This window comes from Electrophorus electricus, chromosome 4 (assembly GCF_013358815.1).
Source record: "Electrophorus electricus isolate fEleEle1 chromosome 4, fEleEle1.pri, whole genome shotgun sequence".
Classification (NCBI taxonomy): Eukaryota; Metazoa; Chordata; class Actinopteri; order Gymnotiformes; family Gymnotidae; genus Electrophorus; species Electrophorus electricus.
The window spans coordinates 17068327-17094800 of record NC_049538.1 but is presented as its reverse complement, the minus strand read 5'-3'; the positions used below and the strand labels follow the sequence as shown (position 1 = coordinate 17094800).

Sequence of the window (26474 nt, the reverse complement as noted above, 5' to 3'; positions counted from 1 at the left end):
TGTACCTAGAGGCATCGAAGCTGTCGTAGGAGCCCACAGTGTAGTGTCTGAACAGCTTCTTCCTGTCTGCCCGGTCCACTCGGCCCTCTGGGATAAAACCAATAAAAGCACATGATCGGTAACCAATGGAAGAGCACTTAATCAGTCACCTTATCACAGAATTATATCATCAATCAGTTTCACTATTTTAACTGGGAGTCAGTCAGCCAAATCAAATCATACTGAGTCAAGTCAAGAGAGACTCCCACAGGAATTGTACACAAATCGATGTAATTGATGCCATGGGAGGAAAGAGAGGAGCCCTGAAAAACCAAGTGCTCATCAGTATGTTTGGGGCCCAGCCAAGTGTTACAGCTCAATATACTCACCACAGAGACTCACAGCAAGTGTCAGTACACCTGCAAAGTCATTCAGCACACCTGCTCAGGTGGCCTTCGCTGCACAATTTATCAGCATCCCAACCTGAATGTACTATACCCACCTAGTGTATTTTCAGTATTCCTTGTACACAGGACAATCCATAATTCTAAGACCAGGCCTAACGTACACCTAGAAGCGATTGTTCCTGATAGTGCACAGTGCCTGAAATCCCCTTAAGGTGCCATTGTGCCCTCTTGGTCCTACAGGGTCTTACATTAAACTCTGGCTGCCCTGAAGAACCACAGTCCAGAAGAGTCTGGTTATGTTCTTGCTCTAATATCTCTAATAATCCTAGTAGTTACTTTGGGCATATTTTATTAAGTCTGGCCTTAAATCTCATCTCTCAGTCTACCTCCCCTATGAGACCTGCCTCATCTAAGAAGCCATGTAGGAAGCCGTGTGGTTGTTTACAACAGTGACTAAATTGGAAGAAATATTTACCAGTCAATATGAACTAAATAAACACTAGTTAGCTATATTTTTAGAATAATTTGTAAAAAATGATCCTAAGATTATGTGACTGTTGTATGATCTTTCAAAATGTGTTTGTCCATTTCTACTGCTTACATTGATATTTTGCGAAACCTAGTGTTAGCTTGATAACGTATGAATAGCTAGTAATGTATTATGAATTTTGCAAAAGTTTTTACGATAGAAGTAGTGAACTAAGCTGGTGGTGTGAAGCTTACATATGTGGTAGCGTTAGCTCGCAGTTGAGTAATTTAGTAATGGTTTTGACATGGAACTATTTGATTTGGCTAGCATTTACTGTTAGCTACCTAGCTAACATATTTAGTAGCTAGCTTTATTACTTTACTGTTTTGATGTTTCTATTCTAAGCATGTACCATTTTGAACTGTGTGTTTTAGTGGAGATTCTGGCTAATAAGATAAGGCCCTATTCACACCATTCATTAACATACATCTTGAGTTATGTGATCACACGGGACCGGCAAAAGAAATAATTATTTACACCTGGCATTTTGAATGTCTCGAATGCTCGTGATCGGATTTCTTATGTAATTCCTACTGAAGTACGTGTGATTTATATTTAGCTTCTACATCACTCTTCCACTGCATTGATTTCCAGATATAAATGTTCCACGAATCTTTAATCATATTCCAGTATGGTGTATTACAAACTTTTCCATGTTGTGGACTGCTAGGCCAATTTATAAATGAAAGGAAAAAAGGAACTACGAGTAGCACTTGTGTTCATCAGCACTCCATTAGCCTACCTTGCTTAACTACATGCAGAGTGATTTCCAAATGCTCATGTGCAAAAGCACAACTCAAAACCAGATTCCCAGTAAACCAGTTCTCAAGTTACAATTGTTTAGATAGTATTCTTAACGTTAATGTAAGGTAGTGTTATTAACAGTTAGAACTGCTTAAGTGGAGCATGTTCTGTTTCTTTGTTATTCTTAGTTGTGACGTTGCTTCCGTAAATTCAATAGTTTTACTTCTGGAAGGTGAGCAATTCTGATTTTATCCTTGTAAAAAATTCATGTTAATCTTTGGAAAACATCAAACATCCAGCAATGTCTCGGACAGATTAGACATGTATTAACCTCTATGTCATTTATTTGGTAGTAATCAATCATTATTTTCTACTTCACTCTTGTGATTCTATATCTTTAAATTGCTAGCTAATCTGGATTTAAGGTATTGGCTGTTTATGTACTTTATTCAATCCCTCGAAAAGCTGTTTATGTACTTTATTTCTTTAAAATGTTAGGTAGGGAGATGTATAAAGGTTAGAATATGTGCCATGTTTTATGTTTTCTGTAAATTTTAGTTTTATGTGCGCTGTCTAGTGCAAGCAAAACAACATAAAATGAAGGGGCTAATAATACTAGCTGTAACTTGTTTTATCAGCGGCTTTAAAAAACTAAACTTGTTTGACACGACAACCATTTTATTTCTTGAAGAGAGAAACTGCTGCCTGTTACGGGCCGAGAGACAGAGAGGAGCTTTACAATAAAGCAGCACGAACCAGCTGATACACCACAGTTTTCTATCCCATGCTTTTCTTTATTCCATCAAACAAAACGCAGGGCCGCAGAGAAAGGAATGGTTACATCTTTGGTGACGTGACCTGATTGAGGTGTGAAGATCAGAAGGCAGTGTTGTTTCTCTTGGACAGAATACCCTTTATTTCACCTTCTAAAGCTTTAAAAACATACAATTTTATGGGTGAATTTGTGTCATGGGGGAAGTGACTCCATGTTGGAGATTATCGCTGAAGGTCCCTTATACACTTTGTGGAATATGAAGGCTGAAAAATAGCATGTGCAGTGAGTGTCAGTAACACAGTTTCTTCTTTTTTTTTTCATTGCTTTTATTTAATAATGGATTGGTTCCTGAAAAAGTGTTTAGCTATTAAATAAAAGGGGAGACAAAAGAATAATGCAGGGAATTTCTTAAATAACTCCCCTTTACCTACTCACAAGTGAACCTTGTCCCAATACACCCTGGTTGCCATGGGACTCATCCAGAATCCCTCATAGCCAAAGTCAACAGGCCAACTAGTGGAGATTATGATGGAAGAAAGTGCAACACCAGCCCTACCTAGGCCTACTTAGTTATATGTGGGCAGCCACCCAGTTATGTCAGCTCTCACACTTTCACCAGCCCAGCAGCAATGCCCTCATAGTATGCTGTCACTTCTATGGCTTGCCCTCCCACTCCTCACTTGGAAAGTCCTCATGCCTACTCTTCTCTGTACAGACTCAGCCACATCCTCTCGCAAATCCAGGTCCCATTGAGTATGCCAGCAGTTGCTTGACATTATCCCCAATATGGATTTGCACAAACACACCGAGTAAAGAATGTGCAGGTGTTTAATGGCAATCTTGATAATAGTATCATAGATGACTGGATCAGAGATATGCTGGATTTCCTGGATGCTGGAGGCTTTCACCCCCATCTTGCTTTTGCCACAGTGGTCTGTTACCTGAGCAGTGAAGCAAGGATGCTAGTGATGAACTTACCTGCCCATGAACAGATGTCAGTTAGGGCATTTGATGAGCTGAATATAATGATGCCCAGATATCTGTCGACCCCCTTGCAGACTTCTGTGAGCAAAGCCAAAAACCTGGTGAGTCACCTTGCTCATATGCTATTGAACTGGAACCTACTTTGTGTGCAGCCGTAGAATCCCAGAATGAAGGTTAGCCTTTCCCAGACCATGATGTTAAGTTGATTCGTCAGTTTTTTTCAGGGATTAAATGACAAGGATGTTTACCTAAGCACAGTGCCTATTAAGTCAAGACTCTCCTCGTTTAGAGAGCTCCAGGCAGTGGTACGTGGCCTAGCTCATGAAAGTAGGAGGTTTCTGACCAAGCCCAAGAAAACCCAGTCAGTCAGATGTATGCACAAAGAGGAGACCATGGTCCCAAACCAAAACCTGAGCACACAGGTAAACAAAACCCAGATTTGTAAGAACTCACTGAGCTTGTATAGAAGAAGTGCAGTTGAATAGGCTAGCTCAATTGGAGGCTAAGTTAGCTAAACCCAATAGGCCAGTAGTAGAACTGCTAAGTTTGACTAAGAACAAGCTAGAGTTCATTTGCCACAGATGTAGGAAACTGGGTCATGTTGCACGCTTTTGCAGGGCTATTATGGTAGGACAGGACCAAGGCTAAGCAGTAAGTGCTAGTGAGACTAACCAGCCTTTAAATGCCTAGAACCTGTGGTAACTGGGGCAACCATGGGTTGTCAGCAAAGTCTGCCTGGTGTTTATGCAACTGCCACTCAAAAATGAAATGCCTTAGTAATGAAAGAGATGTGGTAGTGAATGTGTGTCAGGCCCTCATTGATTCAGGATTTCAGGTCACAACAATCCCTGAAATGTTTTGTAAGAAATACCCCAGGCTTTTGTCAGTGAGTCTCAAACCCACTGATATGCCCATAGAAATAGCAATGGGCCAGCAGGTGCCATTTTACGATGTGCTGCACATTGACCTCCAACTCCTCTATGTTTAACAATGTCCCAGCATTTGTTGTTCCAGAAACAAATTACATCATATAGTTAGCAGACATCATATGGTTAGCAGGTCCTCTCCAAAGTGAGGCAAAGTCACCCTGAGTGGTATTCCTGAGTGGCATTGATAGCTGTAGTGAAAATCAATGAGAAAGAAACAGATGGTACAATTGGCACTGTAATACTTGCAGGACACCATAGATCCCCCCCTGGTAAGGAAATAAATCTGAGCTGTAATACATACAGAAGACACACGGGTATGCTATAAACAGCATTAGTTGAAAGTTTGCCCTTCCAAAAGCTTCCAGATGGGTTGATTGTTGCTTGTGTTCTGGCCAATGTGGAAAAGGGATTTTTTTTCCTTCTAGGGTAATGAACCTCTCTACAAACCCTGTTACTGTTAGACCACATACCACTATTGCAGCTGAGTTTGTATTGGAAGATGTCTGAATCTGCTGGTGAAGTGAGTACGATGAGTGATTCCAAGCATTAAAGTGACACCATTTTTCCAGAGGGAGGAAATGCAAAAAGAGGTGGGACAGGCAATGGAGGGAGAGGCAGCCAAACAGTTTTTCTTTCTGTGCTACACCTCAGTAGTTGTACCTTTGAGAACAGTGAACAGCATTTCTGCCTTAAGGAGCTGATAGCTTGTTCTCGACTATGTGCACACGAAGACTGCAGCATGAAATAACACTGGTTGAGACAAAGCCTTTTTGATTACCTTACAGAAGGATATCCCCAACCCAGTACCAGCAGGTCAGATGGCCATTGAGGAGATGGAGCAGGCCGGCATAATCTGCCCTAGTAAAAGGCCTTACTCATTCCCTATTGGAGTGGTTACTAAAAGTGGTGGGTCTCTTAGAATTTGTATAGACTGTTGGAAAGTAAACTCCTGCAGCACTAGAGATGCCTTCCTTCTCCCTAGAATAGAGGATACACTAGAGGCATTGGGACAAGCCAAATACTTCTCCACAGTTGACCTCACCTGTGGTTATTGGCAAGTTGAAGCATAAGACTGCTTTCAGCACTCCGATGGGGCTATTTGATGGAAACTGTATGCCTTTTGGTTAACTGAATGAAACTTCTACCTTTCAAAGATTGAGGACATTGTATTGGTGACCTGAAATTTGTGAGGTTGCTCATCTATCTAGATGACATCATTGTCTTCTCTAAAACATTTGAGGAGCACCTAGAATGGCTGCAGGTAGTGTTCAAGAGGCTGTGAGAGCATGGCTTAAAATTGAAGCTTCAGATGTCAGTTGTTGAAGGAAGTACAGTATCTTGGCTATATGGTATCAGGACCCTGAAAAAATCAGCAAAGTGAAAGACTGGCCACAGCTGACAAACCACAAAAAACTCTTGAAGTTCCCGGGCTTCTCCGTATATCACTGGTTTATACATGGATATGCCTCCACAACAGCCCCTCTTTACTATCTTACAGCTGGAGATCCAAGGAGGTGCAAAAGAGGAAAATCACCTGGTGAGGTTGAAGTCCCTTTCAAATGGACCACAGCTCCTGTTTTAGGATATCCTGTTTACAGCCTACCTTACTTGCTGCAGGCTGACACAGGAGAAGGTCTGGGAGCAGTTTTGACCCAAGTCCAAGGAGATGCTGAGTGAGTCATAGCATACGCGAGCAGGGGCCTCACCCCCATCTGAAACCTGCTACCCTGGTCATAGATTGGAGCTCTTATCACTGAAATGGACAGTCACAGATAAATTCTTTGAACACCTTTATGGCAGTAGGTTTACAGTACTGACAGACAATAATCCCCTTAAGTATATAATGTCCACAGCTAAGCATACATTTACATTTATGGCATTTTAACTGACACTTTTATCCAAAGAGACTTACAATTATGACTGAATACAACTTGATCAATTGAGCATTAAGGACCTTGCTCAGAAGCCCAACAGTGGCAACTTGAACTGACAACCTTATGATTACTAGTTGAGTACATTAATCACTGAGCTACCACTGCTCCCTTGATGCCACTGGACAGGTCTTGGTGTCACAACTGGCCATATTTAATTTTGATATTAACTACCTAACTGGAAAAGTCAATTCCAATGCTGATGCCTTATCCAGACTGTCATATGGAGAGTTCCAGACTGTGTTGAGCATGTGCACACTGTGTGTATTGCCCCCCATGTGATACAGCTGTGGGAGGTAATAGGGTTATTGGGGTGACACCAAGTCAGGTGGAAAGCACTGGAAGTCCTATGGAACCTGTTCAAACTCTGGTGGCTGGTGATACTTTTAATGGGAAGGGCACTGATGTTTTACTGGGTATGACTAAATAGGAAGTCAGGGCGAATCAAAAAGCTGATCCAGTGATTGTTGCTGACTTGCAAAGTAAAGAGCATGGTACCAGGCTTGTAGGTGATGAGCTGCTGGGGGGTAGACTGCACAAGGAGGGGATGAGGTTAGTTGTTAAAGATGGTATTCTGTATTGGCGAATAAGAGCTTGCCAAGGTAAAGTTGTGGACCAGCTAGTCTTGCCAGAAAAACATAGGCTGCAAGCATAGGCTGCTCTTCACAATGACTGAGGTCACTTCAGAGTTGATCAGACATTTGCATTAATTAGAGAGCGTTTTCATTGGCCGCAAATGTTTCATGATGGTAAAGTAGGGTGTAAGCAGTGCAAAAAGTTCTGCTTCAGGAAAACACCCATTGCAAGGCTGAGGGCTCCACTGAACAGCATTCATACTAGTGCACCCCTAGAGTTAGTTTGCATAGATTTTCTCATGCTTGAGAAATCCAAGGTTGGAGTAGAAAACGTACTGGTGACCATTTCTCACGGCTCGCTCAAGTACTGTGGAGACACTCCATATCACCCTCAAGGGAATGGCACCACTGAAAGTTTCAACAGAACACTGCAGAAACATTAGGCAAACTGCCACCAAACCTATGTCCCAATGGCATAAATATGTTGATGCAAAGACACATGCATATAATTGCTCCTTCCTTGACTCCACCAGTCACAGTCTTATTTTTCCTAATGTTTGTAAGATATCAAAGGTTGCCAGTCGATCTGATGTTTGTCCTGTTACATACTACAGGTGCTTGTGAGTATACAGAGTATGCCAGAGACCTCCAGGAGTGCCTGACTCATGCACATGATCAGGCCAACTGCATGTCCAGATAGGTAAAAAGATGAGAAGCACTATGATCGAAAGGCCAGAGCAAGATCATTTGAGCCTGGAGACAGGGTTCTTGGTAATGTGTGAAATAAAGAGACTAGGCTGCATGACTGCTGGGAACCCCATCCATATCTGCTAGAAAAAAAATGAAGCTATACGTTGTCCATCCTTTCTCTTCCATCCTTCTCAGGATGGCCTTCTCCCAGCCATAGACAAAGACACCAGACACTAATGAGTCTCAAGATGATTACACTCAACAGACAAAAGGAGCATACTTACTGGTTTGGGTGATGGATGCCAGGATGAGGTTGACAGTGAGGTGGAGGAACAAGCCGAAGGGTCAGTGGAAGGTAGACTTTCCACCAAGTGCTGATGCCGAGGAGGGGGAATCAAATGCTTGATTCTCAGGTGGAGATTGATGTGAACCAGACAATTCCAGCAGCGTTCCAGCCACAGAGGGTGTTCCTAATCCACTAGCAGTATCTCAAGAGACAGTATCCTGTCAGAGAGAGGTGTGCCACAAATAAACTGTCCCTTGAACTGCATGCCACTGAAGCCAAAACAGAGAAGGCATGCATGATCTGGAAATGGGCCAGGCTACCAGGAAGGAATGTAGAGTAATGTAATTTATTTGGTGGGAATTAATCATTATTTTCCACTTTACTCCTGTGATTCTATAGCTTTAAATTGCTAGCTAATCTGGATTTGAGGTAAAAATGTTAGTTAGGGAAATGTATAAAGGTTAGAATATGTCCCATGCTTTATGTTTTCTGTCAATTTAGTATATAGTATATATTTTAAAAATATATATAGTGTGTGTGTGTGTGTATGTATGTATGTATATATATATATATATATATATATATATATATATATATATATATATATATATATATATATATATATATATATATATATATATATATATTAAATTAATTCAATACCCCACACATGGATCCTAGAATGAATGAGGCTGTATAACATCAACAGGACACAGCCTCCATCAAGAACTCCATGGAGCTCTGGAAGACAGCCATAGAGGCCAACTTCAAGCCAATAGTATGAGTTACTTGGACGTACGGAATTTACCAAGGAGATGCCCTGTCCCTGCTGCTGTTCTGCATGACCCTCTCAGAGAGATCATCACCAAGAGAGAATACAGATGCTGGCTACGGAATGGCGCAACCATCAGCCACCTGCTCTACATGGATGACTCAAGCTGTACACTATAATTGAACCAGACGTTGACTCACTAACCCATTTCACCAGGATATGGAGCAACAACATCGGAAAGTCATTTGGACTGGATTTGTGTGGTCTAATGGCTACAAGGACAGGGAGGAACCTAGAACAGGAAGACATCTGCAAATACCAAGTACCTTGGAATCCCACAGGCAAATTAAAATTATGGAGAGGCCACAAGGAAAGCAGCTATAGCCAAATACCTACAAAGAGTGAGGCAAGTCCTGAGAAGATAGGTGAATGCGAGGAACGCGATCTGGGATATTAACACCTATGCTCCGCCAGTCATCAGATACCCAACTGGCATAATAAGATGGCCTAAGGAGGAGACAGAAACCACTGACATCAAGACAAGGAAACTCCTCATGATGCACAGAGGGTTTCATCCCAAATCCAGCACTCTTGAGACTGTACACTAAGTATAAGGAGGGAGTCAGAGGAATAGTGAGCATCAGAGCCACTATCCAGGATGAAACAACCAAGATGCAGGAGTACACCAGGCCCCAAGTGATGAAGGGCTTATTGAGTACCTCAGAAAGGAGAAACCTGAGGAGGATGGAAATGATGAGGAGCAGGGAGCATCATGAGAAGATATGAGCTCAATACAGGCTGGGCTTGACCCCAGATGCAGGTTTCAGATCTTCAAACAAATGTAAATATTAGACAAAGATAACACAAGAAAACACAAAATGCAGTTTTTAAATGAAGGTTTTTATTATTAAGGGGAAAAAAATCCAAACCTACATGGCACTGTGTGAAAAAGTGATGGTGCCCCCCCACAAAAAAAAAACAAAACATAAATTAACTGTGGTTTAATCACATCTTTGGAAAGCTGAGTTTAATTTCTCTAGCCACACCCAGGTCTGATTACTGCCACCCCTGTTCTCAATCAAGAAATCACTTAAATAGGACCTGCCTGACAACGTGAAATAGACCAAAAGATCCTAAAAGGCTTGATGGCATGCAGCGATCCAAAGAAATTCAGGATCAAATGAGATACAAAGTAATTGAGATCTATCAGTCTGGAAAAGGTTATAAAGCTATTTCTAAAGCTTTGGGACTCCAGGAAACCACAGTGAGAGCCACTATCCACAAATGGCAAAAACATGGAACAATAGTGAACCTTCCCAGGAGTGGCCGGCCAACCAAAATTACCCCAAGAGCGCCGTGACGAATCATCCCAAGAGGTCACAAAAGACCCCACAACAACATCCAAAGAACTGTAGGTCTTGCCTCAGTTAAGGTCAGTGTTCATGACTCCACCATAAGAAAGAGACGGGGCAAAAATGGCCTTCATGATGGAGTTCCAAGATGAAAAACACTGCTGAGCAAAAAGAACATAAAGGCTTATGTCAGTTTTGCCGGAAAACATCTTGATGATCCCCAAGACTTTTGGAAAAAATACTCTGTGGACTGATGAGACAAAAGTTGAACTTTTTGGAAGGTATATGTCCCATTACATCTGGTGTAAAAGTAACACAGTATTTCAGAAAAGGAACATTCTACCACCACCATATTTTACTGTTGGTATGAAGACTTGCTGTGGTAAATGGAACCATGAATTCTGCTGTCTACCAAAAAATACTGAAGGAGAATGCCCAGGCCATCTGTTTGTGACCACAAGCTGAAGCGCACTTGGGTTCTGCAGCAGGCCAATGAGGCAAAATGCACCAGCAAGTCCACCTCTGAATGGCTTAAGAAAAACAAAATGAAGAATTGAGTGGCCTAGTCAAAGTCCTGACCTGAATCTGATTGAGATGCTGTGGCATAACCTTAAAAAGGCAGTTCATGCTCAAACCCTCCAATGTGGCCGAATTACAACAATTCTGCAAAGATGAGTGAGCCAAAATTCCTCAATAGCACTGTAAAAGACTTATTGCCAGTTATCACAAATGCTTGATTGCAGTTGTTGCTGTTAAGGGTGGCCCACTTAGTTATTAGGTTTTTTTTCCCCTTAACAATAAAAACCTTTCATTTAAAACTGCATTTTGTGTTTACTTGTTTTATCTTTGTCTAATATTAAAATATTTTGATCTGAAACATTTAAGTGTGGCAAACAAAAAAAAAGATATCAGGAAGGGGGCAAACACTCTCACACCACTAACTCACCTCGTACAAAATCCAACGGCCTATTCACTCACTATGTCCAAGCACAGTGAGCATAATGCTCTAGTGCTGGCCTCTCTTTACTGGTTACTGGTGGCTTTTAGAATTGTTTTAAAACATTTGTGACTAAGCTATTAAGCACTACATGAGGAAGCCCCTAGGTATGTTTCAGACCTGCTGTACCCATGTCAATCAAATCAAATGTATTTATATAGTACTTTTTAAAACATGTCACAAAGCAGCTTTACAAATATCCAAGCCCCCAGTGAGCAAGCCAAGGGCGACAGTGGCATGGAAAAACTCCCTAGAGCATTTGGAAGAAACCATGAGAGGAAGCAAGACTGAAATGGGGGCCATCCTCCTCTGGTGGGCATGTGTCGGAAACCCATCCCTCAAGAGAATGTTCATCAAGGGCAATGGAGAAGTAGTTGGCTGGGGTGGAGGTGTGCTGGGCTATATCAGGAGTGGTGGGAGTAGCCATGGCAGCTGAGGCGACTTGAGGCTCAGTAAAATCATGACATCGGGTAGGTATACCTTGGCAGAAAGAGAGAATAGATTATTAGGCATGTCCAGGTACGAGGGTGTGTGAATTATAATAATATGCAAATATTATTATAATAGCAAATTAAACACTATAATGTGCAAAGATGGACTCCAGCTTATCTAGCTATGGCAGCACAGCTAAAAGGATAGAGCCAGAAGGAATTACAGGCATAAGGGCACCCTGGAACATCAGCACTCCACCACTGTCAACAAACTTGAATGACAACAGAGGTGAAGTGACAGCATCATAACATCCCAGTTTACCATAACTCTCAGTGCTCATGGACCCCCAAATCTACACCTTTACCTAAGATAGGAAGTAGTTCATAAAATGCCAGACTGTACAGATAGATTTTCAGCATAGCCTTAAATATTGAGACTGTTGTCTGAGTCTCAAACATTTACAGGAAAACTATTCCATAGTCTGGGATCTTTATAGGAAAAGGCTCTGTCCCCTGCAATAGATTTTCATATTCTTGCTACTAGTAAAGAGCCTGCACCTTTCGATCTAAGCAGACGTGGTGAATCAAAATGCACTAGGAGTTCTCTAAGGTACTGTGGGGCAAGACCATTCAGTGCTTTGTAGGTAATTAGAAGTATTATATAAATCAATACGAAATCTTACTGGGAGCCAATATAAAGGAGCTAACATATGAGTAATATAATCAAATTTTCTAGTTCTAGTAAGAACTATGGCTGTTGCATTTTGAACTAGCTGGAGCTTTGTTAGGCACGTAATGGTACAGCCAGATAGTAAGGCACTACAGTAGTCCAATCTGGAAGTGATAAATGCATGGACTAGCTTTTCTGCATCATGTGAGGAGAGCATCTTCCTAATCTAAAGCAATGTTCCTGAGGTGGAGAAAGATGGTCATAGAAATTTTATTTACATGAGCTTCGAACAAGAGACTGGGATCCATAATGACTCCAAGATCTTTAACTTTTAGAAAAGATGCGATTGGGAGACCATTGAGGTTCACTGAGTAATTAGAGAGCAAGGACCTAGCTATCTCTGGGCCTAATAGAAGCACCTCTGCTTTGTCAGGATTAAGTCAGAGAAAGTTCCTCAACAACCAGTGTTTGACGTCCTTTATGCATTCGTCAATACTACCAAGATGATATATGTCTCCTGGTTTGGCTCATACATAGTTGAGTATAATCAACATAGCAGTGGAAACTAGCACAGTGTTTATGTATAATGTCACCTAGAGGTAGCATATATATATAAAAAATGCAAAGGCCCTAGAACAGATCCTTGTGGATCACCATAGCTAAACCTATTGTATGCTGAGAAGTCTCCATTTATGTTAACAAACTGGTAGCAACTGGCTAGATAAGATATAAACCAGGAAAGGGCTATTCCCCTAATCCCAACAACATTCTCAAGTCTAGCTAGTAAAATGTTGTAATCTATAGTATCAAATACTGCACTCAGATCAAGCAATATAAGCAAAGAGTCATAACCCTGGTCAGAAGCCAACAACAGGCCATTAACTACTTTAATTAGTGCCATCTCTGTACAATGATTAGGCCTAACCCTGACTGAAAGACTTCATGTATCTGATTCTGATATGAGCTTAGCTGCTGAGCTACAGCTTTTCCTAGGATCTTGGAAATAAATGGAAGGTTTGAGATCGGATTGTAGTTTGACAGCTGACATGGGCCGAGGTTAGATTTTTTGATAAATGGTCTGATTAATGCTAATTTAAATGATTTAGGAATGTAGCCAATGTTCAATTACATTTAGCAAAAGTTCAATTACTTCAGGTAGGATTTCCTTAAGAAAGTGTGTGGGCAGTGAATCTAGTAAGCAAGTGGAGGATTTTGAGCACAAGATCAGAGATGCAAGTGCTGGCTTTTGGATAGGTGTAAAGGATTCTAGAGCCCTTTTTGGCTTGGTTGTTCTGATATCCAAGTAGCTGCCCGATGTCACATTAATACTCTTAATGTTATCTCTAATGTGCTTAATTTGCTCGTTAAAGAAATTTATGAACTCATTACTACTGTGTGATGTAATCTGAGCATTGTTGTCAATGTTAGTTAGATGTGCAATTGTACTAAATAGAAATCTAGGATTATTTTTGTTATTTTCTATTAGAGTCTAGATATAAACATATTTGAGTGGTAATAAGTGTCTTTCTTTACTTGAGAAGGCTCTGCTTCCATGCAAGATGGAAGACTATAATCTTAGTGTGGTGCCATTTACATTCTATTCTTACATTTGAGTGTTTTGTTTTAAATTGCAAATGTGATCATTATGCCAAGGTACTAAATTTTTGTCCCTAATTTTTTTATTCTTAAGTGGAGCAACATCATTGAGTGTGCAGCAGAATACTGATTCTAAGCATTCAGTTATTTGATCAAGTTCCATGGAGTTTGAAGGTATCCTAATCACAAATGATAAAACTGGGAGATTTGCAATAAATCTAGGTGCAGTGGCTGACGTGATTGTGTGTCTGGTATGATAGCAAGGTGTACTATATTGTGGCTCATATGTAGTTTGAATGAAATTAGGGAATGGTCTGAGATGGCATCTGACTGGGCTAGTATAACTACATTCTCTATGTCTAAACCATATGTCAGTACTAAGTCAATCGTATGTCCACCAGAGTGTGTGGGTTCTCTTATACATTGGGTGAAACCAATTGATTCTAATATAGAACTAAAGGCCAGTCTCAGGTTCTTGGGCATTATCAAAGTGAATATTGAAAGCACCTACAATAATGGCTCTTTCTACTAGAGTGACTAGATTAGAAAGGAAATCAGCAAATTCTTTAATAAATTCTGAGTAGGGTCCTGGTGGCCTATAGATGCCAATTAGTGGAAGAGGCTGGGTGGACTTCTTATCACTGGCTACATCATTTATGCTTGTGAAAATAAATCTTAAGGACTTGAACTCATAACCAGCTTTCAGGTTCATCCCCAATGTGTCAGTATAAATAACTGCAATGCCGCCTTTGCGGCCAGTTAGACAAGTGTGGTGTGAATAGCTGTAGCCAGAAGGACTCACTTCATTTAAAGCTATGTACTCATTTGGCTTGATGCAGGTTTCTGTAAGGCAAAGTGCATTAAATCTATGTTCTTTTAGGATTTCACTTATCATGACTGCTTTAGATGTTAGGGATCTAAAATTTAATAATCCCAGTTTTAGATAACACTGCAGGCAGTGTTCTGTGAATCAGTTTCTTTAATACTAATTATGTTATTCTTTATTTTATGTTATGTTTTTCTTTGTTTTCTGTGTTTCTGCTTAGCTCGGGGAACCGAGCTCTGTCTCTCTCTCTCTCTCTGTCTCTCTCTCTCTCTCTCTGTCTCTCTATCTATCTATCTATCTATCTATCTATCTATCTATCTATCTATCTATACACACACACACACACACACACACACACACACACACACACACACATACTATATTATGAACCTCGGGTGAAGTCACGACCAGCAGACAGTTGGTTTAGCCTCTTTGTCTGCTGCTGCCTGGCCTCTGCTATGGATTGTCATAGATTAGGTTACAGGAAAGGAGAGCAGCGCTCTTCTTAGTAGGATGGATACCATTCCGCCCTAAAAGGCCAGGCTTGCCCTCGAATGTGTTCCAATTATCTTTAAACCCACATTGTTCTGAACACCACTTGGACATCCAGCAGTCGATAAGGAAGATAACCGGATGTACGTTACATCCCATTGGGATGGGATCAGCGCATACTACAGCATGGGACATCGCCTTCGCTAATTGACTCACCTCTTCAACATTATATTTAGTAATCTCTGACTGACGAAGGTGTATATTGTTTGCTCCTATGTCAATAACTATCTTAGAAAACCAATGCTTGCCTAAAAACCTTAAGATTACCTGCAATGTTAAGATTACCTTGGCGCCCTGGGCCCTGGTATACCACTAACTGCTGCTGCTGGTGTCCCTAAAGGCTATTTTCACATGTGGCAAAATGGAGTCCCATATAACCAGAGCTCTTTCAACGGGTGTTTGGCTGAGTGGGGAAAATTGGGGGTGTGTAGTGCTCCTGTGGGCGAGCCAAGACTCGGTTATTTCGCCGTAGCATCACCCAGTTGTGGGCTTGCTAACTTTCCCTAAGGCATCCAGAGCTTGTACCTCTAGCTTCTCGATAGGTCTTAACACTTTCTAAGGTCTGGATGCGCCCTTCTAGCACTAGAATCTTCTCCGTCAGACTACCAATTAATCTATACGTCTCACAGATAAAACTATCGCTAACGACGGACAAAGAATAACTAAACATGTTGCATTCAGCACACTGACGGAGAACGAGAGCAGCTAAGATGGGGAAGCAAAATGTTAGTTACTTACGTTTTTGGTAGTTCTTTGGCTGTAGTTTGTGACGATAAAGTAGTTTTCGATGTCTGGTGGAACTTGTTGGCATCCAGGTAGAATGTAGTTAAATCCAAGGGAAAAACTGATAAACAGCTAGAGAGCAGTAAGGGCTAGTATGCCAAAACAGTGGTGTTGGTGCAAAACACTTTAAACACACACACACTTTAATTCCTTCAGTAACTTTATTTATTAACAGAGAACCAGGTTTTCTCTTTTTTTAGATTTTAAATAATAGCCACATTTTGTGAATCACTCCCTTTCTAACAGGACCATGAAAATGGCCTTGTCTCCACATTTTGTCCTTGGGTCGAGTCTGCCCTGGCAGTGCGTCCCTGGCTCTATGCCTCCCCGGAATTATCACACCTACTGTTCATTTAGGGACTTGTTATTGGACTCTTCCTATGCTTATCGTTTATCCTTGTTAGTGGGCTCTTCTTGTACTCATCCTTTATCCTTGTTAGTGAACTCTTCCTATATTCATCCTTTATCGAATCATTACTAGACTCAGTAGATTCATTCTTTATCATCATCATTAGTGGACTGTTCCTGTACTTGTAAGTTGCAAAACCTCACACTTGTTTTGTGTCACTGTCTCTCTCCTTATTGTTCAGCCTGTTGCCTTGTTCTGGTTTCTGGTGCATTTGTCCTATTGTCACTCTGTTTAAACAATCACCTCATGCTTTTGAACACCTCTGAGTCATTATGCCCAGCAAGGTGATATAAACACTATACACATGTACATGGACACACACAAGTTAAAGTAAAACTTTAAGTATATAAGCTACAGAAGTTTCAATTTACTTCACCAAAGATTTTGATCTATATACTGTTTGAGCAGTTCAAGGCAGAACTTTATTAGATACCATTTTATCAAAACCCCCACTGTAAGTGCACAGTCAATTGCCCATCTGTTGCCATGGGCAGCTGTTGCTAACCATCCTTCCTCAGTAGAGAGGCTGGGACCACAGAACTGTGATCGGTTGGATATTTCTGGGTGTTGGACCACTCTACAGGTATAAAACACCCCTGCTACACTGCTGGGTCTGATCATCTGGTACAAGCTTAACACCCACAACACACTGTTAATACCGCTTCCTAAATTATATCTGGTCAGCAGTGGCCCCATGGTCAGAAGATGACTGGTGATGACCAGGGTAGAGGGTGGCTGTTGAAGTATATTTATATATTTAATATGTATGCATATAAATATCAATATTGAAACAAATACAATTTATTAAGCAGGAGGATGTTAATTAGACTATTTTCATCACTTTCTTATCCTGATGAAATTCCACTCCATATTCTATGACTTCCAGGGGTATCTTAAGCATTGGGATCAGAGCCATTTACACACACTCATCACACACACTCACACACATACACACACAAGCACTGATATCCATATAGTAGTCAGCTGACAATGGTCAGAAGGGGGCATCTTTTTTCTTCCTCCCTCTCTCTCTGTCTTACTCGCTCCATCCCTCCCTCCAACCCCCCGTCTCTCCATACAGACTGTAGAGAACAGTGATGTAAGAATCCCATCGCACGGACACACTTACGCGGTCGCTCTTCGCTGGACTTGCTGGGAACCTCCTCCACGCAGTCAGCGGGGAACCAGCCCACATGGCCGCGAGCACTGCCCTCCCAGTAACCTCCCTCGCCGATGCTGAGAACTGGGCCAGGAGCAGGGGGGAGAGAGGACAGTCAAATGAGTGCAGAAACTGTATCCACCTGACCCTTACAGCACTTACAGTGTCTAGTGTTTACTTCACTTCACTTTTTGAATTCACATGGTGCTTCTTACAGTGGATACTGTGTAAAAAAGCAAGTCAAGAGGCACAGTGGCCAGCTCCGTCTCCTCCGGGAGGGTTCGGGTTCTAAGAAACGTGCATTCTGATTGCTTTGTGTGAGCTAACCTTTGACCCTGTCATTTTTGTAGAGCGTGATTTCACCCTCAGCCTGTGGCTGGTAGGGTCTCACGGCCACAAAGTGTCGTCCAGGCACGGCGCTGTACAGCTTCCTCCTAAAGCCCATCCCATCCAGACTGCCAACACTGGCTCTAGGAGCAAGAGGATGAGGAGGGTGATGAAGACTCTCTCTCTCTCTCTCTCTCTCTCTCTCTCTCTCTCACACACACACACACACACACACATACACACAAACATATAATGCACTCATTCCATGTCTCTTGCACATTTATTCTCTCCTACTCAGTACTCAAGGACAGTAAAGGACTCTGTAGCCTATCGATCCAGATATTCTACTAGTAAAAAGAACACCAGTCTTTAATTTATGATTACCTCCTAAGACAATGAACATTACAGCACCATTTATTTCCACTTTTATTAAGATTAAAGAGCACAACCTATATGTTAAATACATATTGGTTGTATGTACTTACATGACAAAGAAAAATATGAAATATAAAGTGTCTGCAAGAATGTGAATGAGATAACTAAACTTCCAAATAATTTCCAACAGGGTTCATATCCTGTGAACGAATTGTGAATGTCTCTTCTGGCTGGCAACCTAACACCGCCATCTAATGGACAAAGACTGTAGTTACATATTCTGGATATCCATTTGGGTGAAATGCTAAGTACTACAGTCGTGGCCAAAAGTTTTGAGACTAGCACAAATTTAGGTTTTCACAAAGTTTGCTGCTTCAGTTTTTATGATGGCAATTTTCATTAACTTTACATTGTGAAGAGTGATCAGATGAATTGCAATTCATTGAAAAGTCATTCCTTGCCATGAAAATTAATAACAAAAATGACTGGATTCCAGCCACTGCATTTCAGTCCTGCCACAAAATGGCCTGCTAACATCATTTTAGTGATCTTCTCGTTAACTCAGGAGAAAGTGTTAACCAGGACGAAGCAGCTGATTTAATTCAACCATTTTTCAAATCTTCAAGAACTTCAAGGACAGAGGTTCAATTGCAGTCAAGAAGGCTTCAGTGCACCCAAGAAAGTCAAGCAAGCACCAGGACCGTCTCCTAAAGGCTACTCCTCCTGCGGCTACAGGATCAGGTCATCACCAGTGCAGCGCTTGCTCAGGAATGGCAGAAGGCAGATGTGAGTGCATCTGCATGCACAGTGAGGTGAAGGCTTTTGGAGGATGGCTTGGTGTCAAGAAGGGCAGCAAAAAAGCCACTTCTCGCCAAGAAAAACACCAAGGACAGACTGACATTCTGCAGGAAGTATAAGGATTGGACTGCAGAGGATTGGGGTAAAGTTATTTTCTCTGATGAATCCCCCTTCGGACTGTTTGGGACATCTGGACAAAAGTGATAACCAAGTGGCTTGGTGAACAAAACATTGAAATTTTGGGTCCATCACCAGGGAACTTCCCAGATCTCAATCCCATTGAGAACCTGTGGTCAATCCTCAGAAAGAGGGAGGACAAACACAGAAACTGTGATCAACTCCAAGCACTGATTAGGCAAGAATGGGTTGCCATCAGTCAAGATTTGTCCAGAAGCTGAGATCCAGCATGCCAACGCAAATTGTAGAAGTTGCAAAAAAGGGTCAACATGGTCTTTGCTTAAACTGGATGTATTTGTCAATAAAAAGTTAAACTTAATTGCTTATAATTGTACTTCACTATACCATATAAACATCTGAAAAAAAGGATCTAAAAAACTGACGCAGTAAACTTTGTGAAAACCGAAATTTGTCAGTCTCAACTTTTGGCCACTACTGTATACTTTAACTGTTTTCCAAGTATCTCTGATGTGACCATTGTTTCTAAAATCACAAAAGTACTAGTTAAAGTAGTTAAATTAACTTATCCTTCATAAAATCAAGAGGTGTTTTTTTTATTATTCATTGCTATATTTCATATTTTAAACATTTGAAATTTTGATTATTATATATAGATTTTTTTATTTTAAAAGAAGAGAACCATTTTTTCCCTCAGTGGTAAGTATATATTCTACCTACATTTATAGCCTCCAATTTCCATAAAGGTAAAACTACTAACTCACTTAACTAGAATTCTGAAGCAGTTTGCTGCACTTTGCTGGGAAATATGCAGCTAAACTAATGTAATAGTCCACATGAACACAAAAAAGAAGACAATTGTTCCAGAGATCCAGATTGGGTGCTGATCATTTTAATGCCAGTGCCAAAGCATCTCTATTCCCAGATGAGTCCAAGATGAAGCACACTTTAGCACTATCATATTATTGCATGTAGGACTAGGGTCTTTCATCAGTACCACTGACATAGAAAAACATGACAAAAAAAGTGTTACATATTTGATGGAATCAAAAACTAACCTGCTCACTCAGCTATTAAAAGTGTGACATTTAATTTAATTTTAGTAATGTATACTAAAATTCATAATACACTGAAATTTAATTTGGTGTTTTAAAATCATCATTAATTCAATGTTAATTTCATCTTTTTTTTTTATTTTTTTATTTTTTTTTTTTTTACAATAGCCATGCATTTGCTTCCTAACGTTTAGACTAAAGTATTATTGTTCTGATAACTCCTGATTTAAGTCACCTCAATTATGCAATCATGCCTGCATCCTACATGCATTTTTATATATTTCACACCCTGCTAATGGTACCAGACTGCATTTACAGTAAATTAACAGCTTCTTAAGGGGATCACAGATTTGATCAAACTGGCCAGCCAGATTATGTGATTTATAAAACATTTTAAATGGGGTCTTTGATCAGGCTCAAAGATCAAATTTAACACACTCCTACACAAGGATAGCAGCCAAGATGTGCACTGCAAATACAAATGGATTGTAGAGTAATGCCTGAATTCTAAACACCTTATTTCTGGTGGGCGGAAAGCTCTGTCTACTTAAAAACTCCACATAGGCCTTTTATTCATTCCTTTCAGCACAGCAGACCAGTAGAGTTTCTGAGGTGCATCAGCACTCCAGCACGTCTTAGTCACTGTGTTTTCAAATAAGACACAAAAATGTCTTTAAATATGAACAAAGGAGACATACAATTACATAGAGAAAACAAATGCTGAGTGATGAGGTCACACTGGGTTTTTGTTCAGTAACACAGCCTGAGTCATTTTTGTGTGTATCACTCCTGACATTTCAAAGTGAAAGGCAGCTGTCATCTACCTGTTCTGGAGAACAGAGGCACAGAGACAGGAGGGGAAAAGGCATGCCAGCGACATCTCTGAGGGCCAGAAACAGGTGACCTGTTGGCTGGTGTTTTTAAGCTTTTAAGTGGGGTGAGATCCTCTAAGAGGATGCGGAAGCTGAGGGTGATGGTGATGAAAGAAGGCTCCTTCTTGAGCCCAGCTGACATTGGACCACAGAGAGACCCATGGAGAAACCCACAGAGAGACCCATGAAGAGACCCATGGAGCCACCCATGGAGAGACCCATGGAGAGACCCATGGAGAGACCCATGGACAGAATGCCTCAGCATGAACCATGCATTGCTTGATGTAATGACTTAGGTCAGCTGTTGCATTTGTTAAGTTTTTCCTGTTGCTTTAAGTTTATTCATAGATAGTTATCCATTGCTTTTCAGAATATCCTTGATGATGATGGATTACAACATTTTCATATTAATAATGCACATTAGGAGAGCACAATGATTTTAGGCACAGATATGTGAGCCTTATAGGAAAGGATATAACTACTTTTCAAACATTTTATCATTGCAAAGGGCTCCCCTTTTGTCTTGGCCATTCACAGCTCATAATGTTCTACTACTTCTGTTATTCAGTTGGCTAACTTACTGCAGCAAAGTGGTACCACGGTCATCTTTAGGGATATCAGTAACCCATATTTGGCCATCCAGGTCTTGGCAATACCTGGCACTGAACAAATCGCACAAAATGTGTATTGAATTTAAATTATTTAAAGAGCCCCTCTGGTGAAAATCCTTTTTAATCTTAGAAACATGTCCATGTGGTGATTTTATATGCTAGAAGATGAAATGAGTGATCATGAGTGAAATTAGCAGTCAACACCAATGGCTGAGCATTCGAATTTGGCTGAGCATTCAGCTTTTTTTTCATATCCCCAGTATACCAATGACAGGGTTTCACAAATAACAAATTCAAGGAACCAATCCCATCAACTTGAATTGTGGGACTTTCCATATCATTAGCATAATGCTATAGTGAAACAAGGGGTATCAGAGGAGAAGCCAGGTGTAGTAGCTATCATATTTTCACTATTTTAAAAACAATGGAAGAGATGTGCTTTGTTTTTTGGTTGCACAGTTTTTTGGTTGCACAGAAAATATGAGCCTTCGTACAATTCCAAAGAATCTGAAAATCAGAGAGAAATGGGTTCGGTTTATTCTGAAAAATCTTGACTGTCTCAGCTCAACTTCCAGAGAATATTCTGGTTTGCACTACTGTTTTGAAAATATCTTTTAAAAAGAGTTTTCCATGAAACTTATACTGATTCCTGACACTGTTCCATCCATTTATCCTGAAGACACCAAGTACAAGCCAACATATTGGAATATTTTTGTTGTGTTTTATCTTTTGACTGTGTATAACAAATCTGCAATGTGCTAGATTATATTAGACAGCGTCAGCCTACCAGGTCACACGATGTTCCAGGTCAAGTGCTCTCATCACATTTAATGTGGCTTGGAGTTATTGAAGAAAGTTAGGGCAAACAGCACCCAAATCAGTTTGTCAAATAGCTAAAATAACAAATGAAATAACTCTTTAAAGTACAATTAGTTCTATAATTTACCTAAATAAATGCAGCAGAGTGAATGTAGCTCGTTACTACCCACCTCATGCTCATACATCACATGCTCACTAAAATCCTCTAGAATGAGAATATGCAGAAGGAATGAGGCAACATTTGGGATGGGCTGCAGTCCAAAGCAGTAAGATAAGCCCACCACAGCTGAAAGATTGAAATGTTTTACACCAACACACAACACCAGAGCACCCTTAGCACTTCAGTTACAAACTAACCTTTCTCTCTTGCTGTTTCTTGTGGCCTCTCTCTCTCTCTCTCTCTCTCTCTCTCTCTCTCTCTCTCTCTCTCTCTCTCTCTCTCTCTCTCGCTCTCTCTCTCTCTCATGCACACACACAGAAAATCCACATGTGAAAAATGGTGGGGCAGGCAAGGGAAGCCATAGCAACTGCTGCGGTAATTAGGGCGAGTGTTCAACTCTGACACCCCCTTCCCATAAGCAGGGATGCTGATATATTTGCAGGGCAACAGGGTTGCCGGCTTGCTCAGCCATTCAGCTTAACGGGATCAGGACTGCTATAGCAGGCCATAGAGCACCTAGACGCCACAGAGTTGGCTGGCTCTGCCTCTGCAGGAAGCAGCAGGTACAGGTGGTATGTCTGTCTGTCTGGCTACACTGTAGGAGGGTGGTGGGTGGCAGAGTGTTCATTAACTGGTTTAAACTTGCTTGGATCTCTACTAATTCACTTCCTTCAGCTTTGTCACAGCCCAGCGTCACAACTCCTTCTCCAATATAGACACCCTAAGAAGGCAGACAAGATTCTCTCTCTCTTTCTCTGTCTCTCTCTCTGTATCTATCTCTCTCTTTTTCTCTCTCTCTGTCTCCCTCACACACACATGCAAACACACATACAGACTGTGACGCAAAAACAAATGTGGTGCTTAGCAGTCAGTCCCAGCTTTTTCTGAACCGCGATTGACATCTTCCTCTTCTTCCATGCAGGATCATTGCACAGTCTTGGCACAATGGCTGTGGTCAGACAGTACTTACAAACACTGTGTTGACTAATGCGGACCACTGAGAGACCACAAATCATCCACTAAATCATGCACTACTAAGTCCATCCCACTACCCAGTCTGCACAAAGCAACAATAATGAGTGCACATATGTGTCTGTGCATGGGTGCATAATATATGTATCTATGCATGTGTGTAAATATATATATACATGCATGCGTATGTATGTGCTACGTTGTACTTTATTCATCCATTTTGCAATGGAAACGCATCATTTTGCTGCTTATGAATGCCCCCAAGTGGGAGGAGCTCACTATCCTGTGTCCATGTATGTATGTTTGCATGTACACCTATGCATGCATGCGTTTGTGTGTGTGTGTGTGTGTGTGTGTGTGTGTGTGTGTGTGTGTGTGTGTGTGTGTGTGTGTGCAGTAGCCCTACTTACCTCTGCTGTTGCCTACGCTGCTCCTCTCCCAGGCGGCTGAGGGAGGGTGAACGTCCACGAGAGCTGGCCCGGGCCCCACGACCCGCTGTCCTCACCATGCCATTGGGGCTCCTGTGCTGGATCTGCTGCAGGAGTTGGGGCGAGAGGCTGCGGCTGGGGGGCTGCTCGGGACCCACCACGCTCACGCTCAGGTTGTTATCACTGTTGGAGCGCAACAGTACTCGTGGGGCTGCCAGGCTGCTGGCCGGAGGCCCTCGTCGCCGTTTGGAATACGCTGGGGCCTCGCGGAAAGGCACTGAGAGGGACAGAGAGCGAGAGAGAGAGAGAGAGGGAGAGAGAGAGAGAGAGAGAGAGAGAGAGAGAGAGAGAGAGATGGAGGAATGAGAAAAGAAACTGTTATGGGTATGCAGGCAAGGCAAAAATGGAGAAAGATAGAGACTGAAAGACTGAAAGTAAGTATGAGAGAACAGAGCATGGTGTATTCATTACTTGATACCCTAGAGACCATGACAGCTGAGTTAGCATATAGCAGATAGAGAGGAAGAGAGAGAGGGGGGGAAAATATATATATATATATATATATATATGGATTTTAGAGAAGGAAAGAGAGGATGAAGGGTAAAAAAGGGACAATTAAGATCCATAAAAGAATTCTGAGAAGAAGGAGCATATAACACAGAGATGTATGGCAGGATAGAATAAATAAAACTGGTAGAAAGGCAAGTAGTCAGAGAAGTAAAGAAAGGCGAAAGCCAAAGATGGAGGGGGAAAAGCATACATCACAGGAGGAGAGGGAAAAAACAGGAAGCAGAAATGTCATCTCACTGCTCACACCAATTACTATTCCCTTCAGAAGACGAGTAAAACAAAGCTAAAGACTTCAGACCTCTGCTCCCATGTCATCATAACAGCAGCAATGAAATGTTTTTTTCCCCCAACCTCAGCGTTAGCAGGTAGGAGAACAAAAATAACCTTCACGTTTGTGTTTCAGTCGGTCTGGGAACCAATGTTTCATGTTTTTGGAAGTCAGAGAGAGGGTGTCCTGACAAAGAGCAGGAGAGCAGAACAGAAGATCCTTGTGGCGTCCTTGTGTGGCTATCTGGGGTGTTGGAGCCCAGCTCCTCATACAGAGCTAGAGCCTTCAGGCTAATAACTAGAATTACCTTTACCTTCTAAAATAGTGCAATCCAGGCCAAGTCTTGAGTTTGTCTAGAAAATCTGTATTACTCAGTAATAACTATGTAAAAAATGTGTAATAGCTAAATAATGAGGAGCTGCTTTTCAAACCAATGAAGGGACACCCTGCTGGTTTGCATACAACATCACACTTCTTGCAATTATAAAATAACTTTTCCATCACACACTATTTCAAAATGTGTTATCTAGACTGTCTCTTTAACTATAGCACTGCTGGAACTTTCTAAAAGGGTAGGAATATGGGGATGGAAGCAGCAAAGAGAGGAAGACAGTATCATGGGCACCCCCCCAACCCAGGATGGGAAGGAGAGCATGATGGAAAGGAGACTGTACTGTGTCGCATCCTTCTGATCAGTCCTGAGCAAAGAGTCTGGGTAGCATGCGATGCATAAGTCATTTGGACACATAGGTCTTGATTCATTCAGCTATTAGAAAGTGGGTCCTTCTTGTGCGTATGTGACACAGAGACAGAAGGAATATTTAATTTTGCAGGTCATACCCAAAAACAACAACAATGCACAGTAGCACTTGCTCTAGTAATGAGTTTTTACTCATTATCTTCCACTCTGACAAAGATCACGCTATAGGACAGATGCATAAAGCAGTAGCAAAGTGTTTACTCCAGGCCACATTCTGCAGGCTACATACAACGCATCGCTGATAATTTTATGAGACTTTCATTTCCAGCACCCTTAAACAGAGCTTGCACCCACACGAGCTTACATGACTGCATTAGAGTGACTGAGCATTTGGTCCAGAACGCTTTTTCCACCATCACTATTATCATTATCACAGGGGCCATGCAGATCGCTGGGATTTTGAGCCAAAATGGCCACTGCTGGAGGTTTTCCTACTACTTTGGGAATATACAGCTGAGCCATAATGACTGCTAATGGAGCTCTCACTCCCCATCACTAGGTGTTGAATGCTCATTTTACTACTGCCATGCTCGTTTCCTATTGGCTACGGGAATTAAGTCTAGATTCCAGATATGTGACAGGTGTCACAGCCACTGCAGGATGTTCACCCCCTGATTTAAGTCGCTAATAAGAAGCACAAAAGGAGGAATGCCATATTTTGTGTGTTGTAACTGGATTCTGGCTAAATCTGCTGACTATTCTCACACTGAGACTTGACGGTACAAAATTCACTGAGTACAGAGACATTCACAGATACTACAGGAACATAAATCAGATTTCTGCCATTTGTCAGTATGTTGCTGCCTTCCACTCTTGTTCCACTGCTTCAGAGGTGCCAAGTGGAGAAACTGCAAGTTGTGGAATGGACAGAGCGTACTGCTGCAGACTGCTCTGCCTGTTAGAGCCTAGTGCAGTGAAAACAGAGGTCAACCATGTAGAGGAGGTAGG

At 41.5% G+C, this 26474-nt stretch overlaps 1 protein-coding gene across 3 annotated transcripts in view; it reads right to left on the bottom strand.

Annotated features, from left to right (window-relative positions):
• The window catches only part of LOC113580125 (SH3 and multiple ankyrin repeat domains protein 2), a 123984-nt gene that overhangs the window by 44552 nt on the left and 52958 nt on the right, over positions 1-26474 (bottom strand). For all 3 annotated transcript variants that reach the window (XM_035525480.1, XM_035525481.1, XM_035525482.1), the window contains exons 11-14: positions 23911-24205; positions 17704-17846; positions 17347-17460; positions 6-87 (exon numbers count right to left, since the gene is read on the bottom strand). In XM_035525480.1, the coding sequence (XP_035381373.1) occupies positions 6-87; positions 17347-17460; positions 17704-17846; positions 23911-24205 (634 nt within the window). The remainder of the gene's footprint in view (positions 1-5; positions 88-17346; positions 17461-17703; positions 17847-23910; positions 24206-26474) is intronic.